Source organism: Pelobates fuscus, chromosome 5 (assembly GCF_036172605.1).
Source record: "Pelobates fuscus isolate aPelFus1 chromosome 5, aPelFus1.pri, whole genome shotgun sequence".
Taxonomy (NCBI): domain Eukaryota; kingdom Metazoa; phylum Chordata; class Amphibia; order Anura; family Pelobatidae; genus Pelobates; species Pelobates fuscus.
Window position 1 is genome coordinate 191,394,761 of NC_086321.1, and position 25,199 is coordinate 191,419,959.

At 41.7% G+C, this 25,199-nt stretch overlaps 1 protein-coding gene across 1 annotated transcript in view; it reads left to right on the top strand.

The window, feature by feature from the left end:
• The window catches only part of CDH24 (cadherin 24), a 162,947-nt gene that overhangs the window by 121,685 nt on the left and 16,063 nt on the right, over window positions 1-25,199 (top strand). The window contains exons 8-9 of the mRNA XM_063454855.1: window positions 4,583-4,719; window positions 5,124-5,245. Coding sequence (XP_063310925.1) covers window positions 4,583-4,719; window positions 5,124-5,245 — 259 coding nt within the window. The remainder of the gene's footprint in view (window positions 1-4,582; window positions 4,720-5,123; window positions 5,246-25,199) is intronic.

Sequence of the window (25,199 nt, forward strand, 5' to 3'; positions counted from 1 at the left end):
GGGCAGCGTGGACTATTGAGAGATGCATTAAGGTGTGCATGGGAAGATCCGGCTTAATACTTGCACATGCCTGTGGTGGGAAATTGTGTCATATTCTGTTTGTTTGTTTGAGTGCTCTGTCTGTTATTGGTTAAGGATAGCAAAAAATATTAGGCTGTTTTTTTTTTTTGTATTTATGAAAGGATATACATTTTTTGTAAACTGTACAGATTAAGTGCTTGCTATAGAGTGCTGGTCAAAAGAAAAAGATGGTAAAAATACCGTCAGGTATTTTTCTCACTTCAGTAGCATAGATTAATGCTTCTAAAAAATCATATATTAACAAGCCGCAGCCGAAAAACGAATCGTAAACATTAACTGCGTTTGAAAGAAAAGTCACAATAATGATCATTACTTCATATTTTTCTTTTTGTAGCAAAATAAAGAGAATATATTATCTCTGCTGTGAAGCATCAGGGCCCATTCCTTTAATGAACAATCACAACACCATAATCACTACAGTGCACTGCACCTGGTGCCGCCATCTTCCACAACACCATAATCACTACAGTGCACTGCACCTGGTGCCGCCATCTTCCATTGTAAGTAGTCAAACCATTTTAGAACAGTTTGACTTGGGGTCCACTAGGTGCCACTCGGTACCTCCAATGCCTCAAACAGAGAGCCGGATACTTCTGCATAGTAGCTTCTATTAGCTGACCGCTATCAGACAATGAGCTTCCTTCAATAAAACCCTGCTGAAACTCCCGGTAAAACATCAAGTCCATCTAAAACAGTTTGACTACTTACCATGGGGGGCACTAGAGTAGTCCTGGCACCATAACCACTACAGCATCTGTAGGGTATGTAGTCCGTAGAGAGTTCCTTTAAAGAGTGAATTGAAAACTAACTTTCATAATTAAGGCTAAAATTACCAATCTGTAACTATAGTAGAACTGTAGAAATCTTATAAATCTTTTGGTCAAACCTTGCAATTCTGTTTTCACCTCACTACAAATAGTTTATCCCAATTCAGTCATAACGTTGGATAAGTGGAATTTTGCTATAAACTGGTAGCAACCATAGCACAGCTGTTAGCATTTTTTTTTACACTGTCTGGTTCAATGTTTAGTGAATGAATTTAGAGTTTTACTATTAGGAGTGCCAAGGACCACACATGCACAGTTCATAGCTCAGCACTCTCCAGAGAGGAGAGCCTTCTATGTTGTATGTTCAGAGTGCACACACTGCATGCCCAAAAGGGGCAACAGTGATATAAAGCAACCTGGAACTAAAGGGCATTTTTTGGCCTGTCCCTAATGTCAAATATTTTTACACTAAGCTGAGTGACAGCTCAAAAAAATTAAACAAAGGAAAAAAGTTAATTAAACAACAACAGTATAGGGTTATACAATAGTAACTGAATATATCACATAGGCTAAATCAGTATAAGCAGGAGGAACATTAAAGGAACACTATAGTGTTAGGACACTAAAGTATCCCTCTGCCTTCGCAAACCCTTCTCCTTCCATCCATGAATGGGTTAAATAACCCTTTAAACACTTTTCTAATTTAAGTGCCTAGATCCCTGGGTCGGGCTCTTCCAACATCAGCCAATGGGGGGAACCTAATATACATGCGAGGCAAGTGCTATGGGGATGTAGAAGAAGCATGCAAAGCATGACGACGTCTAGCATCTTATCATGGAGTTAAACTTTGTGTAACAGTAACAGTAAGTGCCTCTAGTGGCTGTCTGATAGTTTCTCTGAAACTGCAATATTTTATATTGCAAGGCTAAGTGGACAGGGACAGTGCACCCTGGCCACTTTAATGAGATTACTTTGGTCTGGGTGCCGGTAGTGTACCTTTAACACATACTGTTGCAATGCTGCATAATGGGTAGCCCTAAACCTAAATAATACTTATATACATATAGAGAGATGCATATAAAAAGTAAATCACTTCCCAAGAAAATGCATAAATGTCATGTAAGTGAAAAAACAATCTCCTTGAGACACCAAAATGTAAAAAGAAAGAAAAAAAAAGGGGGAACAAATTATTTAAAAAAAAGATCAAGGGGAAAAAAAAACAGTGCACCAAAATAAGAATACTAAGTCCAATGTTGGCTAATGTCTAAGGCTGCTAGCCACTAAATAAAGAAATAGGGTATATCTCACCTAATTCTGAGGAGTGTGTGGAAGATGTGTAGGAGATCCTCTTTTTCTTAAGGCATGTAGCAAGGAGCCATGTATTAGTGTACCGGAAATCCCCAAATCATTGAATTAGCACATGTTCATTGGCATTGGAACACCAGGATATGACAATCCACAGCTTCTATAAAGTAAGGCATCCCGACAGCAATAAAGGAATGTGATTTATTTTGTTATGTGCATCTATATGCTCTGTGGAAGTGTTATTTTGGATAAAGAAGTGTGTAACTATCCATTATCCTTTCATTAATACTTGAGTGTGGATTCTATTTGCATAGTTTGTGTAATATTTTTGTGCAAATCCTAGTAGAGTGGACTTGGTTTGATCCAGCACCTTATTTACTTTTATAGCAGTATCTGGGGCGGTTTCATATATATTTTTGGATAAATCCTTTGCACAATGTTTAATTACTTATCCTGGGAGGGAGATGGGCCCTCCTGGCATCATAACAACATTATACTGTAGTAGTTATGGTGCTTAGACTATGCATTTAAATATTACACAATATTTATTCATTTATATGATTAATGTGTTAGTTGGAGAATTCCCCCAAAATATAAAAAGAACAGAATTATAGTAGGATAAACAGAATCAGTCATCTGAAAAATATCCATAAACATACACAAATGCCCATAAATACAGAAATTTACACATTGTGGCATTTTCTTTTCAATTAAGAGATTTACTGAACATTTATGATAGTTATGGAGTGTGAAAAAAAGTAACACCGTTGCATTATATTTAGCTGCTTTCAATAGGCAACAAGCAACAAAACAGATGTGGATACAAAATAAGAGAGAAAATAAAAAACTATGAGAAATGATGAAAGGAAGTAATAGTGCCGTTATTACTAATTCATGTATTTATAATATCCCCCAGAATGCACTTAACTGCTTCCTGGTTGGTTGTTCCCTGTCAGTCATTTTAAATAATTCTAAATATTATTTTACAACTGCTACAGAACTCATGAAATAGAAGAAGGGCTGAATGAGTTTTATTATTAATATTTTTATATAGCGCCAACAAATTCCACAGCGCTTTACAGTGGGTGGACTAACAAACATGTAGTTGTAACCAGACAAGTTGGACACCCAGGAACAGAGGGGTTGAGGGCCTTGCTCAATGAGTATACATTACAGGTAATGGAAATATTAGGGAAGTAGATTGGTACAATAGTATTCACTGAGACTAAGTGTGGGTTTTTTTGGTTTTTTTTTAAATGACAGTTGCAGGAGTGGAATCACTTGGGAGCCATTAAAAGTTTAATTGATATGCGTTTGTGAAAAAGTGTTTTTTTAATGATTTTTCGAAGGAGTGGAGACTGGGTGAGCATCTAACGGAAAAGGGAAGGGAGTTCCACAGGAACAGTGCAGCCCTAGGGAGTCTTGAAGGTGAGCATCAGAGGTGGGAGTACGGACAGAGGATATAAGTAGGTCTTCGACAGAGTGAAAGGGCCTAGACGGGACATACTTGTGTATTATGGAGGATAGACAGGTGTAAATTTGAAAGCAAGAAAGAGAATTTTAAATTGAGCCCTATATCTTCCAGGAAGCCAATGCAGGGACTGAGAGGTGAGGCGTGGGAGGTGCAGGCGGACAGAAAGATGAGCCTCGCAGCCGCATTCATTATAGACTGTTGTGGGGCAAGTTGGAAGCTCGCAAAACCACTGTGAAAGGGATTACAGTAGTCAAGGCGAGAGACAGTGGCATGGACTAGCACCATAGCTGCGTTTGGTGTTAAATAGGGGCAGATGCACGCTATGTTTTTGAGATGGAAGCGGCAGGATTTGACTAATGGCTGGACACGAGGGGTGAAGGAGAAGTCGGAGTCAAAGAGAACTGAATAATTATGTATAATATTTCAAACACTAGCTAACATTATTTTTTTTAAATGATAAAAACATATTAAGAATTTTTTTGTATCAGATATGTAACCTCGTCAACCATTTTTTTCCTGTAATATTTTTTAATTGTCTCATTTATTGTTAAATTTCCCACTTTATACGATTGTAAAGTGTTGCAGAATAGGTTGGTGCTATGTAAATGCTAATAATAATATTAATAAAGATTGTTTAAGTTGGCAGGTCAAATTTTAGGGCAAGCTCAAACTGAAACCCTAATACATGGGGTTTAGATATATAAAAGATGTATGTGGATATGTATTTAAAGCTTCTCTTCACACCACCTCCTCTTTCTTCTCTTACTTCCAGTACCTTTTCTGATTCTATTAATTTATATTCACCATCCCACAATCTTTAATAAAACTCACCTTCTTCCTCTCCAAGTTCTCTTTCTTTTCTATGCACTGCTGCTTGCTAACCTTTCATTCACTGCTGTTTTTATTAGGATTAAGGTGATTAAGAACCCTTTAATTGAGTTGTTTTTTGTTGCAGTTATTCTATTGACCCTGATTCAGACCCTGAGGTGCTCTTCTCTATTCATCCCGAAGACGGGACTGTCCGGACAAGCAGATCCTTGGATCGGGAGGTCCAGGAAGAGTACAACATCATCATTAGGGCCAGTGAGACTGGTGAGTGAGTCGATGATGTTTAGCAAAACACTTGGTTTGGTTATGTGTACTTTTTATTTAATAAAAACAAAATAATTATTTTAAAAAATACAACGTTCCATAATATATAGCAAAACTGATTATCTTTCTATCAGTAACTCCTGCTCTTGCTCACTATATACCCCTTCCTAGATTGTTTAAGAGTTATATTTCAGTTTTAGCCATTTCTGCAAATTCCAGAGCAAGATGTACAATTAATCGTATTCAAGGTCTTAAAAAAGGATCTTGTGTATTAATATTCAAACCCAATAACTTACTTCCTCTTTTCCTGTATTGTGTATCACTTGTGTTTTGTCTCTGTCTTGTGTCTCTGTGCTGTTGTTTGTTTGTTTGTTTGTTTGGGTCTTTTTTTGTTTTTGTTTCAGACAGCCCTTCAAAGTTGTCACATGCTGGAGTTGTAATTCAGGTGCTAGATGTTAATGACAACCCACCAACTCTGGCTGAGTTGTACAAACCACACGTGTGTGACAATGCACAGCCTGGACAGGTAAGTCTAAACTCCTTATTACTCCTGTCTGCTCTATCAATGCATGCCATTCTGATATTCAATATCAGCACTCAAAGTATCACCTGTTCTCACCATTCAGCATTTTATAGATAATTTACTGTTTTTCTGCATGTAACTACAAAGTCTGCATCACTCCATGACACTTTATCTTACAACCAATGCTCCAAATATGCTCTCAGTACCACTTCTCCAATATAATTATTTCCCCTTTTTGTTCATAGACAAAATTATTCTACACAACTCCTTATTTAATATTTCCCTATAATTCTTATTAAACTTTCTTTAACTTGTTTTGTTTCACCATATCAACATATCTATCTCTATAACTTCCAGTATTGCCCTTCATAATCTCCCCTTTTAGTTCCATTCTAAATATGGTTCAGTATAACAATACCCATAAGGCACCTCTTTTCTTTTCTATGATATGCCATATTTAAATAAATCGAGTCGTTAGCCAGAAAACATAATAATGCTGAAGCAATGTATGATAACTGTCTCCTTTACATAACCGTTCAACCCTTCAAGGGATTGCTTTGAGCCTTTTGCAGCGTTGTTGTTCCATATGTGTCCATTATTGGACATGCTCTGGCTTGTCTAATGAACTGAAAGATACAGCCTGTCCCTGATAATACATTTTATTAGAATCCTGGATATCTTTATTTTGCATTCTGTTATAATTTTTCAATTGCTTTATAGAAGTTTCCCAAAATTCAATATATATGGTTCTTATTTTCCAACAACATATAGATTTTGTTTTTGTTTTAAGTAGAAGTAACAATGCTCATTTTATGTCTTATCGCTTTCATTCACTCTTGACAGACATCCAGATAGATAGACAGACAAACAGACTGACAGACTGACTGATGCCTGCTCTTTTTGGAGAACTCTGTAAGTGACCTGACAAAATGCAATGTCAGACAGTTTCTGAAATATAAAGTATAAAGTATAGCCTATTCACTAATGGAGATTTTGAGTCAGCAGGGTTCAATAAATGGTTCAGCATAATTACTTTTCTTGAGTAGTAGGTTAGTCTTAATAATTTACTTGGTTCAAAACATTTCAATGTCAATTCAAAACATTTTCCAACTTGATCTATTTTGTGAAACCTTTCACCGAACCAAGGAACATGACATTTGGAATACCTAAGGCTGGCACAGCGGTCAGAATTGAAATAACCACACTACTCTAAGCGTACCCATGACATGGTTCTGAGGGTGAAAGGGTTAAGAATTCACTCGTTTTCTGCTCTAGATTGAAAATAATGATTAAAAAAACCTTAACACTAACCATACTTAATCCTAGTATCAAAAGCACCGGAAAGTATTACACGACAGTATAACGGGTTGTGCATCTCGAGAAAGAATAGGGTAAACAGATCCTGTGTTATTTTGATTAATTGTGTTCAATGATGCTGCTTACTCCCCTCCCCCTTTTCTTATTTCTGTATGCCAAAACTCCAATAACAATTGTCAAATTGAAAAAAAAAAAAGCACCACACAGGCAATTTAGAAATAGGTGCCATCAGTTGCCCAACAAATCAGATTTTAAAAAAACACCCAAAATACAATATCTATGTCAGGGGTAGGCAACCTTTTAGCAGCACTGTGCCGATACAGGATTGTGATGTCCCGTAGCGTGCCGGTCCTATTTTTTTTTTTTAATCGAGGGGTGTATGCTGCCGTATTCTGCTTGTGTAATTTTTACTGTAATTGCTTTGTATCGTTGTATTTGTGCGTATAAGCAGGGCCGTCTTTAATAGTGACTGGACCCTGGGCAAAGCATTTGCTTGGGGCCCCCTGGACCCTGTCCCCCCTCCTCAGGCATGCAATCACGTCCTCCATCTCAACACAGTGGCGGACCTAAAGTAGAGAGGTGCAAGAATTTTGGGGGGTCTCCCTGTTGCATGGGTGATTAAAAGGTAGATGATCCCCATCTGTCGTGCAACTCCAGAAATGCATTGACAGCTGGGGCTCTACCACTTACCCATGTTTGCAGGTCTGTATTTAGCACTAAGCAGTTTTTGTGTGTTTGAATGTAAACAGGTTTTTGTATGTAATATGTTTGTATGTGGTGTTGGCGTGATTGCAAGCATGTATTTGTGTAGTGTTGGTTTTTGAATGCAGGGGTGTATTTACATATAATTTTGGTGTGTAACACAGACATGTGTTTGTACGTAGTGTTAAAATTTGAATGCAGGGGTGTATTTGTGTGTAGTGTTAGTGTGTGAATGCTGAGATGTATGCACATATACACACACACAGAGATCTATACACACTGAAATGCGCACACACACACAGACATGCTGACATACAAACATACTGACACACACAGATATACTGACACATACTGACACACAGACATACTGACACACAAATACATACTGACACACACAGATGACACACACACAGACATACTAACACACACACACACTGACAGACATACTGACACAGACATAAACTTTAAAACCCACCCTCCAGTTTCCTACCTTTCCTGCTGGTGGCTGAAGGTGTTGGGAGTTGGAGTCTAGAGCTCTCGTCCAGCCCCCCTCCATCAGCCTACTCTTCTTTCCCGCGCGCTCCTCTGTTTGTGGGAGGAAATGATGCGCGGTCGTCACTTCCTCCCAGCCTGCTGCTGAAAAGCAAGGGGCCCGCTCGCGCTGTTAAAGCGTCTCAGCGTGAGACGGGGCCCCTGCTGACAGAAGCCCACCGGGTGGTCCTTTGCGCATGGGCAACGCGGTGGGCCTCCTTAGTGTGCAGATTACCGGCCAGAGGGTAAGAAATAGTTGAGGCCAGCAGGGCTCACGGTGCAGCTGGCCAGTTTGCCCCACGTTAAAGACGGCCCTGCGTATACGAGCTATTATATTGTATATGTTCATGAGTAGTTTATGGTATTGTGTATGATACATATGAATGTGGGCTGTGTATGGGAGCTGCTTGTGGAATTGTGTATGTGTGTGGATGGATATGTAACAGTGTCTGTTTGGTAGTGTGTGGGGGCTGTTTGGGGTATTGCATGTGGGGGTTGTGTGCATGTATATGGATTGTTAGTGGTGTTTCGTTTGTGCGGATTGTGTGCATGTTTGTGTGTGGGCTGTCCATATTATTTGTATGAGGGGAGGGTTATTCTGCATTTCTGTGTATATCTAGCAGTGTGGGTGGCTTCCAGTGGGGACGAAGAAGTGCTGGGAAGAAGTGATCTGAGATTACTTCCTCTACGTGCTGCAATGCATAAATTGAGGATTGTCCTTCACTACCTTTTCGGATTAGCAGATATCTGAAATTTTACTGGGACTCCTGATAGGTCAGAGCCTGTTTGGCTCTAGCAGCCTTGAGTGCCGTGCAAAAACACCTCGAGTGCCGTGCATGGCACTAGTGCCGTAGGTTGCCTACCCCTGATCTATGTAATAAAAAATGCTAACAAATAGGCCTCTTCATGTAAGGTGATTCTTGACCAGACAAAGGCAGAACTTAATAAAGAAATATCTATTGGGGAAAATAATTAATACAAGATGTAAAATGCATAATTTAAACGAACAGTTAAAAATAAAAAGGAGAGATTTAACAGAAATTCATAGTTGCTCAGTTTCCTAGTATAGAGATTGGAGTGTATTGGAAAGGAAAATAGCAACGTACTCAAAATTGGATTCGACTCTCAGTAAGCACACTTTCTCATCTCAAGTTTGTAGGACTTCCCTGAAGCATGTACAGGATGGAGGGAGGCAGGACTGTAGGAACTCTAGGTTGATTACACCTTTCCTCTCACCTATTGGCCGATTTAAACATCAATCTATACACAACAAAAGTTTATAAAAATGTTTTTATCTCTTGCTTTATATCTGTGGGATTGTCACAATTGTTTCCATTCCAAAGACACCTTACTAGACCCGTCTGCAACTTAGAATAGCTGACTTTTCCAATTCCACCAAATGGCTTTAGGATTAATGATTATTCTTCTTTGGATTATTGATAATGTTTTTGAATATACCTGGAAGTCTATTCACAAACAGGACTTTACATAGGACACAAGGTCATGCGTTTAAACTGGAAGAAAGAAAAAAAGGTAATCCCTAAATCTTGGACTGGTAGGGGGTGCTTGGGGACTGGGTTGAAAAACCCTGGTCTAAGGCAAAGGAAAGGTTTTTTTTTTACTGTAACAACAATAAGGATGTGGAATTCTCTGCCTGAAGAAGTGGTTTTAGTACAGATGTTCAAACAGCTACTAGATGCATACTTGCAAAAACAGAATGTTCAGTTATATAATTTTTCAATGTAGGATAAATGCCTTTTTTTGAATCAACAGCAAAAAACAAATATGAGGAAGGCTGAACTTGGTGGGCACATGTCTGTTTTCATGTAACTAACTAAGTAACTATTAACCCCTTAAGTCCGGCGGACGTATATTTACGTCCTTTTAAAAGCGGCTCTAAACGCCGCAGGACGTAAATATACGCCCGCCGTTTTTTTTTTAACTTACCCGGTCGCCGGTGGTCCCACGCCGGCGATCGCGGTTGGGGGGACTCCCAGGGAGCCCCCCCGCAGCAGATCTGCCTCCTCCGGTCCCTCCCGGTCATGTGAGAGTGAGGTCCTTGCGAGGACCTCACAATCACATGGCCGGTATAGCTGGCTCAGGCATTGCCAGCAGGGGGACCAACTGTAATGACAGTTGGTCCCCCTGCTGGCTGAAAATAAAATAAAATAAAGTTAAAAGTGTAAAAAAAATATATATATATATATACTTAGATCATATATATATATTATATATATATGATCTAAGTATATATATACACATATACACACATACACATACACCGTCTAGGTGTATTTTAATATTAATATATATATAATTATATATATATATTAATATCAAATTACACGTAGACTGATACTGATTAAATATATATATAATTATTGTTATATATATATTTATAAATAATATTAAAAAAATAAATATGTAAATACGTAAAAAAATTAAATAAAAAAATAATTAAAAATAAAATATTAAAAAATATATAGATGTGTTTTATTTCGTTCTAACTGTATTGTGATATTAATATATATATATTTATATCAAAATACACGTAGAACGAAATAATATATATATCTATATACATAAATATATACGTATATATCACTATATATATACCTATATATAAATTAAAATATTTAAAAAAATATATATATATATATATACGTATATATACACATATGTATATATATACATATATTAATTCTACACATATATTTATGTAATAATTTTACATAATTAGGTATCCTAATTAATTACAATTAGCAGGACCTGCCTGACAACCCATGCCGAAAGTATAAGGAATTTAATTTGCTAGCACTATATTTAACCCTATAACTTTCCAAGACACCATAAAACCTGTACATGGGGGGTACTGTTTTACTTGGGAGACTTCGCTGAACACAAATATTAGTGTTTCAAAACAGTAAAATGTATTACAACGATGATATCGCCAGTAAAAGTGAAGTTTTTTGCATTTTTCACGCACAAACAGCACTTACACGGACGATATTACTGCTGCAATACTTTTTACTGTTTTGAAACACAAATATTTGTGTTCAGCGAAGTCTCCCGAGTACAACAGTACCCCTCATGTACAGGTTTTATGGTGTTTTCAAAAATTACAGCGTCAAATATAAGGCTTGTGTTTCATTTTTTTCACATTAAAATTCGCCAGATTGCTTACGTTGCCTTTATGACCCTATGGTAGCCCAAGAATGAAGATTACCCCTATGATGACATACTATTTGCAATAGTAGACAACCCAAGGTATTGCAAATGGGGTATGTCCAGTCTTTCTTAGTAGCCACTTAGTCACAAACACTGGCCAAAATTGGCGTTTTTTGCATTTTTCACACACAAACAAATACTAACGCTAACTTTGGCCAGTGTTTGTGACCAAATGGCTTCTAAAAAAGACTGGACATACCCCATTTGCAATACCTTGGGTCGTCTACTATTGCAAATGGTATGCCATTATGGGTGTAAATTTATTTCCTGGGCTACTATACAGTCTCAAAGGCAACGTAACCAATCTGACAAATTTCAATTTCAAATGTAACACGCTATATTTGACCCTGTAACTTCCCAAAACACCATAAAACCTGTACATAGGGGGTACTGTTTTACACGTGAGACTTTGCTGAATACAAATATGTGTATTTTATTGCAGTTAAAGCAAACAGTATTATGACATTGACAGTTAAAATGTCATGTAGAACTAAAAAAATAAAAAAAAATCTTATTTTCTCCCATGTTTTTCATATAAAATTATGTTTCATAGCTAAATATTTGATATTAAATGAAAGCCCTGTTTCCCCTGAATAAAATGATATATAATAAGGGGGGGTGCATTTAATATGAAAGAGGTGAATTACGGTTTGACAGACATATAGCGCAAATGCCAGGTTTTGTTTACATTTTGTTTCGTTCACAACTTGTACATTTGGCTGCGGTGTTAAGGGGTTAAACAAGAACCTGCTCCTGACTTCTATTTATTGATATCAATAGGGGCCCATGTCAGCTCATGTCCAGGCAGCAAGTATGGGGAAAAATATGCATGAATATCCATTGGGTTTTACTCCGGACTAAAAAGGAATGCTGGCTTAACAGGAAGGGACCTTATGTATAACCCCCTTCCTAGAATGCCAAAATATATATGTATTTCTTCTAACTAAACACAGCCAAATTAACCATGACAATGCTGTAATCAGTCATGGTACATGTCCTGTAACAGGGCAACAAATTAACTCTGCCAGTGCTGTATTTAGCTATACCGCCTCCATAAGGTAACCATTTCATGCATCCACTTCATACATCACATTCATTAACATCATCTCTACAGTGCAACAATGAATTATGTTTGCTTTGACAGTCACATTTTTGTTTCACTGTGTAGTTGTAGCTTTGTTTTGACTAAACAAGTATTGTTAAGTTAAGCATGGAGACACTGAACTTTCCTCATAGAGATTAATTGATTCAATTCATCTCTATGAGGAGATGCTGATTGGCCAGGGCTGTGTTTGAATCATGTGGGCTCTGCCCCTGATCTGCCTCCTTGACAAGTTCAGCCAATTTCCTTCTGGGAAATCATTGTGATTGGCTCAGATCATCACTTCTGATGATGTCAGCCAAGGAGGCAGATCAGAGGCAGATCCAGCAGCAGCAGACTGGAATAAAAATAAGATTGTACCATATTTAGTGGGGGCCATGGGGGGCTAGATAGTGTTTTTAACACTATAGGGTCAGGAATACATGTTTGTGTTCCTGACCCTATAGTGTTCCTTTAAAAAAACATTTGTTTTTCTCCAGTATAATGTGTTTACTTATGTGGCTTTTCTGCTATGTGTTCACATCTGTTTGAATAATCACCTTTCATGAAAATTCCATACATAACCGTGAATGTCAGCTGTTGGGTTATTTATTTTTGTTGTAAAGTTCAACATTAAACTTGACGAAGAAGTCAAATTGAAAGTAAAGGATTCACATATTATAAACTAGAGGAATTACAAAATATTTGCTATATGAATTTTCAGAGGATAATAGATGATATGGATTTAATTATGAAATTCACACTGATTAAAAATAGAGCTCAATAATACATCAAACATACTTGTGCCAATATCAAATATTGATAAGGTAACAATGAGCCTCAAATGATCAAAATGCATTCTTCAATTGAATTGTATAATTATTTGATTCCTACTGTACTCACTCAGAATTTATTTCATAATTCATCCAGACGTTACAGGGTATAATGTTTTAGCAAAGTAGATACCTTAAAGTGTTACTCCAGACACCATGACCACTTCAGTGTTTGAAGTGGTCATGGTGTCTGAACTCAGTATGTGTAACGTTTCGCCATATGGAGTTTAACCCCTTTGCTCATAAAGGTATTCATCCACCTCTAGCAGTGTCACTGAGATGTCATCAGCTAATGTAAATTCTGTGCAACCCTCATTGCATAGAGGAATTACATTAATTGACTGAGTGTGATCAGCTGATGCGCTCAGTCAATAAATGGCGACAGGTGCGGATTTTGGCTTCTGAGGTTCTACAGAAGTGTGTCACAAGACCAACAGGGTTTGCCCTATTACTGGGGAACTGTGCCAGTGTACTCCTCACGTTAGTGTGTATTATGATTGGAGTAACCATTCAACAATGTGAACAGAATAGGAAAGGCAATATTGCATAGTCAATACAAGACACGTCAAAGGGTAAGCATGACTGGTTAAGAGAAACTGGAAAAATGTAGGAGCTAGACCAAAGGCAAACAAAACATAAAGAAAGCAACTCAAAAAAGAACTCACATAAAAGTGAAGGAAATTGTAATAAGAAGAAATTGTTAAAACTCTTTATTAATAAATAAATGGGTTGTTAGTGAGTGTGTGTATGTCTGGGAGTGTGTCTGTTAGGGAGTGTGTTACTATGTGTGTGTGTCTGTTAGTGAGAGTGTATACGTGTCTGTTAGTGAATGTGTGTGTCTGCTAGTGACTGTATGTGTCTGTGAGAAAGTGTGTATGTCTGTTAGCTAGTGTATGCGTGTCTGTCAGTGAATGTGTGTGTATTTAGAAGGCAGGGCAGGGGGAGGGTGGGGTGGTGCGGGGGGAAAGGGGGCGTCTGAGTTTTGTCATGCCTAGGGCAGCACAAAACCAGGATACACCACTGCTTGGAATCCCTCAGAGCGGTGCCCTCACTCAAATCTGTGGGAATTGAGGACCATATACATTGCTTTACAGAAACTCCACAGAGCCCTCCAGAGTCATTGACTTTCTATACAGATGGACAACAGAGCAGTGGCTGCGTATATAAATCACCAAGGAGGAACAAGAAGCAAACTTCTCTTACAAGAAATAACTCCGCTGATGTCCTGGGCGCAAGTTCATATCAAGGGGATGAAAGCAATTTACCTCACAAGGAAAGAAAATATTCTGGCAGATTTCCTCAGCAGAACTCGCATATTACCAGGCAAATGGAGCTTGAACCCCAGAGGTTTTCGGGTTCTGACGAAGAGGTGGGGCATACCCCAGGTGGACCTGATGGCCAACAGATGGAATGCTCAGGTGATAAGCTACTTTTCCCTATCCAAGGACCCACTAGCTTTGGTTTAAGATGCCCTTTCCCATCCTTGGGACTTCGACCTGAGGTATGTATTCAGGGCCGGCCTTAGGGGTGTGCGAGCTGTGCGGCCGCACAGGGCGCCATAGAGCAGGGGGCGCCGTGGATTTAAAAAAAAAAAATATATATATATTTTTTTTTTTTTAATTTGCAGCGGGGGCGGAGCTTACCGTGCGGTGGGGGCGGAGCTAAAAGCGCCAGAAAACTGCTGCAGGGGAAGCAAGAAGGAGTCCCTGCTTCCCCACCAAACAGTCACCAGGAGCTGCACTGCCTCCACAATGAACTCCACAGGTAACTGTGGGATTGTCAGGTGAGTGTGACTCTCTGCCTGTGTTTATTACTGTCTGTGTGTGTATGACTGTCTGCCTGTGTGTGTCTGTGTGTATGACTGTCTGCCTGTGTGTGTGTGTCTGACTGTCTGCCTGTGTGTGTGTGTCTGTGTATGACTGTCTGCCTGTGTGTGTGTGTGTGTCTGTGTATGACTGTCTGCCTGTGTGTGTCTGTGTGTGTGTGTATGACTGTCTGCCTCTGTGTGTGTCTGTGTGTATTACTGTCTGCCTCTGTGTGTGTCTGTGTGTATTACTGTCTGTGTCTGTGTGTATGACTGACTGTCTGCCTGTGTGTGTCTGTGTGTGTGAGACTGTCTGCCTGTGTGTGTGTGTGTGTGTGTGTGTGTGTATATGACTGTCTGCCACTGTGTGTCTGTGTGTATTACTGTCTACCTCTGTGTGTGTGTCTGTGTGTATGACTGTCTGCCTCTGTGTGTATGACTGTCTGCCTCTGTGTGTATGACTGTCTACCTCTGTGTGTGTGATTGTGTGGCTGTCTGCCTCTGTGTGTATGGCTGTCTGCCTCTGTATGTATGGCTGTATGCCTCTGTGTGTATGGCAGTCTGCCTCTGTGTGTCTGTGTGTATGGCTGTCTGCCTGTGTGTGTCTGTGTGTATGACTGTCTGCGTGTTTGTCTGTGTGTATTACTGTCTGCCTCTGTGTGTGTCTGTGTGTATTACTGTCTGTGTCTGTGTGTATGACTGACTGTCTGCCTGTGTGTGTCTGTGTGTGTGTGTGTGAGACTGTCTGCCTTTGTGTGTCTGTGTGTGTGTGTATGACTGTCTGCCTCTGTGTGTGTGTGGATGTCTTCCTGTGTGTGTGTGTGTATGGCCGTCTGACTCTGTGTGTGTGTGTGTGTGTCACATACAACCAATACACGCATATCACACACTGTTAATACACCCATTACAAATATCACACATAGCATACATATCACACACAGTCATCACACCTACTATCACATACACAGACAACACAAACATTACAGCATACATGGATGACGGGGGGGGAGCGCTGTGAAGATTTTTCGCACAGGGCATCAAAATGCCTAAGGCCGGCCCTGTATGTATTCCCTCCCTGCCTCTGATTCCCCGGATATTGAGAAAAATCTGGAAAGAAGGTGATTGCCATTATTCCGATCTGACCCAGGAAACCATGGTATTCCCTTCTTCTGAAAATGTCTCTAACCCATCCTTGGTTGCTTCCAATCTCCCCAGACCTTCTAATCCAAGGTCATGCAACTCACCCTAACCCATCCAGCTCCAACATGGGGGCTTGGCTGTAGAAAGGAGATCCTTCCTTTACCAGGGCCTGTCCGAAGCAGTGATTGATACACTCCTGAAGGCAAGGAAACAGTCTACATCTTCCTGCTACTACAGAATTTGGGAAACATTTCAAAAATGGGCAGTGGCGAAGCCTTTGATTCTCAACATCCTACTCACCTCCATATTCTGGAATTTCTACAGGCAGGCCTGGACAGAGGTCTCACCCTAAGCACGTTGAAGGTGCAGTCCTGTCATGGGTGGCGGTACGGAAACCGGGACCCCTGAGTACCTGATGATGAAATGGGAGTCTTCAGCATGGAAGTGGATTTATCAGGGCCTGGTGCAGGGTAACTGCACGCCCCCTGATGTTGAGCACCAGCGTTTGTGCGGCCACATACCAAGACTCTGAATCAGCCTATGCAGATCCCAGGAACTAGGAGCTAGGAAGTAAGCAGACCTCCCAGGAGCTGAATAGGAAGGCTCTGCAGCAAGAATATATCCAGTACAGAAACAAGGCAAGGCTAGGATAGTCACTAAACATGAAAACAAGACAGAACTAGTAGAACCCAGAACCAGAAAAGGATAGGACCTAAACCCAGAACATGTACACAGTACATAAGGGAACCATTGACATAACATGGGCAGGACAGGATAGGACTGTACATGCAAATACAAAAAGAGAAGTCCTGCGCTTAAACACACATCAGCCCCAATATATAGTAAAAACCAAAGAAAAGAAAATGTTACTTGCGCTTTCTCCTTAATCCCTATGTATATTTAGACAAATGGAGGTCATTTAGTTGCTCCAATGGCCATTGGAGGGAATGCCCGCCTGCCAACGTCAAGGCAGACCCCCCCTAAGCGGGTCCTAACACTGACCCTTCAGCCTGTTTCCTTGAGCTTCTGGCAAAGATATCTCTAATGAGACAGAAAGGGGTATTTTTTATATACACCCCTTTACTTATTAACCCTTAATAGGGAACACATGGGATGGGTAGCAGCATTGTAACCAGGCTGTGTGATACAAAGTAAATACAAATACAAAAAGAGAAGTCCTGCGCTTAAGCAGCAAGGACTACAACACACATCAGCCCCAATATATAGTAAAAACCAAAGAAAAGAAAATGTTACTTGCGCTTTCTCCTTAATCCCTATGTATATTTAGACAAATGGAGGTCATTTAGTTGCTCCAATGGCCATTGGAGGGAATGCCCGCCTGCCAACGTCAAGGCAGACCCCCCCTAAGCGGGTCCTAACACTGACCCTTCAGCCTGTTTCCTTGAGCTTCTGGCAAAGATATCTCTAATGAGACAGAAAGGGGTATTTTTTATATACACCCCTTTACTTATTAACCCTTAATAGGGAACACATGGGATGGACTGTACATGGACTGGGAATACAAACTAAAACAAGACAAGATATGATAGGCAAAACAAGAGGAGAAATAACTAAGTACTATATATGAAAATCATGGGGATTTAGTCACACTATATGATCATACATTGCATAAGCCTGCCAATGTACCCCATATCTGGCAGGTCCTACTCTGCCTAATGTATGCTAAAAGAACCATAAGAAACACATCTAGCACTTACCTGCAAGAAAGGACAGACTTGAGCAACTGTCTGCAGGCTCCAACTGAAACAAAAGGAATCATGGAAAAGGAACGGGTGTGGCAACATAAAACAAACATTTAAAGGAACCCTGGAGACTGGGAATTCCCGGGACGGAATACATTAATGAACCCAGAAAAACCCAGCATAAAGAAAACCAGACAAGGAATAAAAAAACCAGAAAAAACAAGAAAAACTAAACAAGAATTGTAAAAAGAGTACTGGATACCAGAAGCCAAGGCCAGACATCTCTGCAGAACATGGCATGATGTGACAAGTCCTCAGCTCTGTCTGCCCTTTGTAATACCTCATGGGCATCCCACCCTCTCATCTCGAGGTTTTTAAAGGCGACATTACACTTTCACCCTCCAAACAGGAACTCAGCTCCTCCATGGTATTTACCATTGGACCTGAATGCTCTAACTGAATGTCCCTATGCACCACTGCAGGACATCTCTATTCAACGCCTCACTCATAAAACAGTGTTCCTTGTGGCGATCTCCAAGGCTAAGAGAATTTTGGAACTCCAGGATTTCTTTAGTGACGAGTCACACACTCTTGTATTTCATGATGAGGTGGTTCTCCCTTCCTTCTGTACTTCCCCGTCTTCTCCCAAGGAAGTGCGATACCGTGAACTCGATGAAAGAGAGCTTATGATCAAGTACCTATCAGTTACTTCTGTCTTCAGAAAGACCAACAAATTGTTTGTCCTTCCTTCTGGCCTTCGTAAGGGTGAAGCGGCCTCTTCCTCTACCTTATGGAGATGCATAGCTTCAGCGCTCACTCCACCAGGTCCCTTGCTACCTCTTGGGCTAATTGGGCAGAGGTTACTCCAGATGACATCTGCAGGGCAGCTTCTTGTTCCACTCCTACTACCTTCATTATGCACTACAAACTGGACCTTCGTTCTATGACTACTTCCTTTGGCAGGGGAGTCTTGTTGGCTGTTAATGCTCATAATAAAACTTAGGGTTTCCTTTGCAGCAATAAGAGTATTGTCAGCTATATGTAATGTTCGCTCCCTTCCAAGGTTTTTTTGCTTGGGTATTACCCATAAGTGATGCTGCCATGTATTGCCAGGAATATGGAAAATTATGAAGAGCAGACATCATGTCCAGCATGGAGACAGACTGCTTAATGTGGCCTGCTTGTTGTGTTGACTGAATGCCGGATGCCTGGGACCCTGTTTGACCACAGTTTACATCCTGATGACAGCACAGGGATTACAATGCCTTTCTTTAATAACCCGCCCAATGTGAAAACTTACCCAGTGCACTAAAGCTTCTGTGTCGCTAGTAACATGTTATATCTTAAGTTGGTTGTTTTTCTTTTGTTAACCTTCTTTTGTTGCATCCTGTCTTTACCATGCTTTCTGATCCTCACTGTCAAGTTGCTAATGCTTATATGCATGCCTTACAATATCTACCACATATACAACTAGCCTGGTTTAATTTCCAATATAAAAAAAATAAAATGCAGCTTTCTCAAAATGTCATGATACATCTTTGCCACCTATGTTTTATTTTATCTTTCTGATATGTCATTATTGAATCAGCATGCTTTTTTCTCTGCATATTATAAATAAAGAATGTGAAAAATAAAATCATTTCATAGAATAGCTTGATTACTTTTCTTTAATGTTTTACGATTTTTTATGAATATTTACCACAGAACTTAGGCTAAAATATCCAAGCTGTAGCCAACATGGAACATATTTCTGCTATTTAAATTTTAATTAGTTGCAGTTTGCATTTCAGTCAATAACCTTTTAAGCTTAAACGAAATGCAATTTTCAATTGGGATTTATTAAGTGGAGCAGGTACATCATATTTGTCACAACCTGCAAAACTGAACTCAATAATAGTTTTCTAGTCTTGACATATTCCCTTCCATCGGCCATGATTGCTGGGATGGTGGTGCCATAAATACTGCCATCTATTAACCAAGTTTGGTTTTTTTCATAACCCAGTATGTGAGCAAGGCAAGCAGACCTCCTTGTACCTGGTAATGGATACGGAGTTTAATATAAATGAGTTGTTTTGGGGTTATTAGAACATAGCCGAGTAGAAGTGAAAGCGAGAGAGAAAGTGAGAGTTTTTCTTCAATTATTTCAGAATGTGGTCAGAATCCTGCAGCATGTGCAAAGTGTCATGATTTTCGTTGTTACAGAAAGCAATATATATAAAATTGGTTATTACACTATGAATCAAATACCAACAGGTCTGCAGTAAAATCATCTTACTGTATCATTTTATTCTGTTGAGAAGTATAAAAGAGGTGGTTTAAAAATACAAATTTCTTCTTCTGTAAAATACAGATACTTATATATAGACAGCATAACTTTCTTTGCAAATGCAGAATAAAAAAGTCTATTGTTATAGGAAGATTTGGTCAGCTTTCATCAGCTATTCTAGAGAAAAGTGGGGTATTAGAACTTGGAAAAATCATCAATGCTTAGTGATCCCTTTCAAAAAAAGATAGACGTTAAACAACCTCAAGGTATAAAATCACTAAACTACAAATTGTTTCAATAAAATAAAAATAGCATCTACAGTATAAGCAATAACATGTGTTTAATGATTTATATACATTGTTTTCGAATTGTTTTATTTTTACAAATTAACACATAGATTAACATGGTTATGTTTTGTGGCGAAACCGACCTCGCCACGTGTCCTTGGAGGGGGCTGCTTGCCCGCCTCTTGCCTTTGGACTATGGACCAGACTTTATGTGAATGTGTTAACCCAGATAGCTATGCCAGGGAGCCCATTCGTGTAGTTAAAGACTTCGGCTCCATGGCGAGTGAACTGTGTGAGTAGGATCTGCGCGCTATTCGGTAGTTTTGTGTGCGCAGAACCCAGCTATCTGGGGAAAGGTGAAATATCTGTGTGTTATGTGTAAAAGGTGAATTTATGTATTTTAAAGTGTTTTACTGTCTTTGTGTCCCCATGTGCTCAATGGAGTCTGTCTCTGTGCTGGGAGGTAATTGGATTACTTCTCCAGCACAGAGCAGGCTCTGTAAAACCGGTCTGAGCTGGAAAGCTAGGGGTTTTAAAAGATACTTTACTAACTTTTGAACCCCTGGTCTGATCCATGCCATTTTTTAATATGTTGTTCCCCTGAATGGATTGATTGTGGATATGTAATTTTATGTGAATGTGATGTATGGTTTTGAAGTTATAAATATTGTGTAAAAAGTATATTTTAAACTGTATGAATAATGGGATTATGTGTCACACTAAGGGGAGGGGATGTGTGGGTTGCACCCGTGATACTATTGGTTATTTTATGCCTCCCCCTGGGTGTGGCCTGTATGTGTACTCTTGTAATAAAAGCCAGGCTGGATGTGCGAGTCCAGAGTTCCTGCTTAACCCTCAAAGCGATGTGTCGTCTCGTTCTTTGGGGGAATTGGATCGTATGCTGACTGCCAGGAGTGTAAGCGGATGGTATGCTTTTCCTGTTCAGCTGATTCCAGAGTACGTGTGTTTCCAGGTCGGGAGTTGGAAGATTCGTACAGTTTGGAGTTCGGGAGAATTGGTGATTGCAGTAGCTGCTGGTCTATGGAAAAGGGGGATATCGCCTAAACTGGGTTTTATCCTCTTGTAAGTGAAACGGTCCGTTACAATTGGTGGCAGCGGTGGGATCGTTCCTACAACCAGAGGGACAGCTACAGGCAACATCAATTCCTGGAGTACAAATTGAGGGCAACGCTAGTAACCGTACAGCGACCCTATCTACAAAGGAATTCGGGAAAATGGAGGAGAAGCTTCAAGATACAGTGTACAGTTACGTACGCCTGGGGTCTGGAGTAGTCCCAGAGGAGGACATGTTGAGGTACAGAGATATGGCCAGAGCCAGATTGTGGGACGAAGCCCTAGAAGAAGTACAGTATTCACGAGGCGATCGGCGCCGCAGCAGAAGGCAGCGAATCCTGGCTAGAATGGCAGAGCGGATGCCCCTCCTGAGAAAACAGACCACAGAAAAGTGGGTGACTAGACTCGAGATTCTAGTATACGCAGAACTGACGCTCGACGACTCATACCAGGCGCTACAGTGGTACGCAGCTCAGTGTGTCCCCGAGATGGCAGAGTATGAATTCCCAGAAGGTGGAGATTACACTGGCCTCTGCCTATTTTGGGATAATAGGGATGATGAGGACTTTGGGGAAGCTACCGACTCTCGTTTTTGGGACCTGTGTTACGACCGAGAAGACATGTTGGGTCTCCCTAGCGCTATTGACCTCGAGGCAGACCTACAGTATTTGGTTGCCAAGGAATGTAACCTGGAGTGGGATTACCTGCGACTCATCAATCAGGCCCGGGAAGAGTCAACCGGTCCACCTTCCCAACAGCAACCAGCGGTACCCGAGGTAGCAGATCTCCTAGACTGGTCCTATGAGGATCCCCAGTGGCAGTGTGTATCCCAGGGAGCTGAAGGTACAGTCCTTCCTCCTCAGCAGCAGAGTAAGTCCCAGGGAGCTGAAGGTGCAATCCTTCCTCCCCAGCGGCAGTGTGTAACCCAGGGAGCAGAAGGTGCCGTCCTTCCTCCCCAGCGACAGTGTGTACCCCAGGGAGCTGATGGTGTCGTCCTTCCTCCCCAGCGGCAGTGTGTATCCCAGGGAGATGAAGGTGCCGTCCTTCCTCCCCAGCGGCAGTGTGTAACCCAGGGAGCCGAAGGTGTTGTCATTCCTCCCCAGCGGCAGTGTGTAACCCAGGGAGCCAAAGGTGCAATCCTTCCTCCCCAGCGGCAGTGTGTGTCCCAGGGAGCAGAAGGTGCCGTCCTTCCTCCCCAGCGACAGTGTGTACCCCAGGGAGCTGATGGTGTCGTCCTTCCTCCCCAGCAGCAGTGTGTATCCCAGGGAGATGAAGGTGCCGTCCTTCCTCCCCAGCGGCAGTGTGTATCCCAGGGAGATGAAGGTGCCGTCCTTCCTCCCCAGCGGCAGTGTGTAACCCAGGGAGCCGAAGGTGCAATCCTTCCTCCCCAGCGGCAGTGTGTGTCCCAGGGAGCAGAAGGTGCCGTCCTTCCTCCCCAGCGGCAGTGTGTAACCCAGGGAGCAGAAGGTGTCGTCCTTCCTCCCCAGCGGCAGTGTGTCCTGCAGGGAGCAGAGACCGTCAGTCTCACACCCCAGCAGCAGGACAAAATAATGAAAGGGGAGACAGCTGGTCCCCCTCTCCACCAGCAGAGAGAGTGTCAGGGAGAGGAGCCTGTTAACCCCTCTCCCCAGCGGCAGTTGACAGTCCAGAGAGAGGAGCTTGTTACACCCTCTCTCCAGCGGCAGCCTAACCCACCAAGGGGAGATGTTAAGCCCCGCAACTATGCAGATGGGACCGTAGTCTCTGCACTTACAGCCCAAGGGGTAGGGACGGTCGGTCCTGTCCCCCAGCCACAGAGCGGTGTAACCAGAGGGGAGACAGTCGGTCTCTCCCTCCCACAACCAGGCTCCAACCCGGCTACTTCCGCGGTAGTACTGGCACCAGGGCAGAGTACCGCTGGTCTCTGCCCCCTCAGCAACCCACCAAGGCAGACTACCAGTGCCCCACACAGCCGTGGTGAGGCACCTGGACCTGGACAAAGTTCTCCTCTACCCAGGTGTAGTAACCAGTTATTGTGGGTGGGAGGTACTGCTGTTTGTGCTTTGTGGGTGGGTTGCTGGACTAACCAGGGCACTGACCGGCAGGAGGTCAGATACCCTGTTAGTCTGGGGGGTAAAGGGGAGAAGTGTGGCGAAACCGACCTCGCCACGTGTCCTTGGAGGGGGCTGTTTGCCCGCCTCTTGCCTTTGGACTATGGACCAGACTTTATGTGAATGTGTTAACCCAGATAGCTATGCCATGGAGCCCATTCGTGTAGTTAAAGACTTCGGCTCCGTGGCGAGTGAACTGTGTGAGTAGGATCTGCGCGCTATTCGGTAGTTTTGTGCGCGCAGAACCCAGCTATCTGGGGATATGTGAAATATCTGTGTGTTATGTGTAAAAGGTGAATTTATGTATTTTAAAGTGTTTTACTGTCTTTGTGTCCCCATGTGCTCAATGGAGTCTGTCTCTGTGCTGGGAGGTAATTGGATTACTTCTCCAGCACAGAGCAGGCTCTGTAAAACCGGTCTGAGCTGGAAAGCTAGGGGTTTTAAAAGATACTTTACTAACTTTTGAACCCCTGGTCTGATCCATGCCATTTTTAATATGTTGTTCCCCTGAATTGATTGATTGTGGATATGTAATTTTATGTGAATGTGATGTATGGTTTTGAAGTTATAAATATTGTGTAAAAAGTATATTTTAAACTGTATGAATAATGGGATTATGTGTCACACTAAGGGGAGGGGATGTGTGGGTTGCACCCGTGATACTATGCATGACCGGATAGACCGCGGGGAAGGGAGCCATCAGACCGTCTGGATGGAGGAACAGCTAAGTCTCTACCTCTTTCGGAGGTAGAGACCACAGGTACCCTGACAGTACCCCCCCTCTCAGATACGCCCACCGGGCGGAATGAACCGGGACGAGATGGGAAGCGAGAGTGATACGCCCTGCGGAGACGGGGAGCATGAACATCCTCCTGAGGTACCCAACTCCTCTCCTCAGGACCATATCCCTTCCAATCAACCAGATATTGTACTCTCCCCCGGGAGATTCGAGAATCAATAATAGAGTTAACCTCATACTCCTCCTGACCCTCCACCTGAACAGGGCGAGGAGGGGCTATTGTGGAGGAAAATCTGTTACATATGAGTGGTTTCAGCAATGAAACGTGAAACGAGTTCGGGATGCGTAAGGTATTAGGAAGAGCTAAACGATACGCAACTGGATTGATACGGGTCAGCACCCTGTAGGGTCCAATATAACGAGGAGCGAACTTCATGGAGGGCACTTTTAAACGGATGTTCCTCGTGCTCAGCCATACCCTATCACCTGGAACAAAGACCGGAGCCGCCCTTCTACGTTTATCAGCGTGTTTCTTGACCAACATAGAGTTGTGCACAAGGATTTGTCGAGTTTGATCCCACAACTTCCTCAAATTGGCAACATGAACATCAACCGACGGCACCCCCTGGGAAGGGGAATCCGAAGGAAGAATAGACGGATGAAAACCATAATTCATGAAGAAGGGGCTTGAATGAGTAGAATCGCAAACGAGATTGTTGTGTGCAAACTCCGCCCAAGGAATCAAACCGACCCAATCATCCTGGTGTTCAGAAACAAAGCATCGTAAATATTGTTCAATTTTCTGGTTGGTACGTTCAGCAGCTCCGTTAGACTGAGGATGATAGGCAGAAGAAAAGTTTAATTTAATACCAAGTTGAGAGCAGAAGGACCTCCAAAAGCGGGAAACAAATTGGGAGCCTCTGTCCGATACAATTTGAGAGGGTATCCCATGTAGGCGAAAAATCTCCTTAGCGAATATCTCTGCCAATTCGGGAGAAGACGGGAGTTTAGGCAGGGGAATGAAGTGTGCCATCTTAGTAAACCTGTCAACCACGGTGAGGATAACAGTCTGTCTTTTAGAGATAGGTAGATCGACAATAAAGTCCATGGCCAAACAGGACCATGGTTTTTCTGGAACCTCCAAGGGTTGCAGGAATCCACA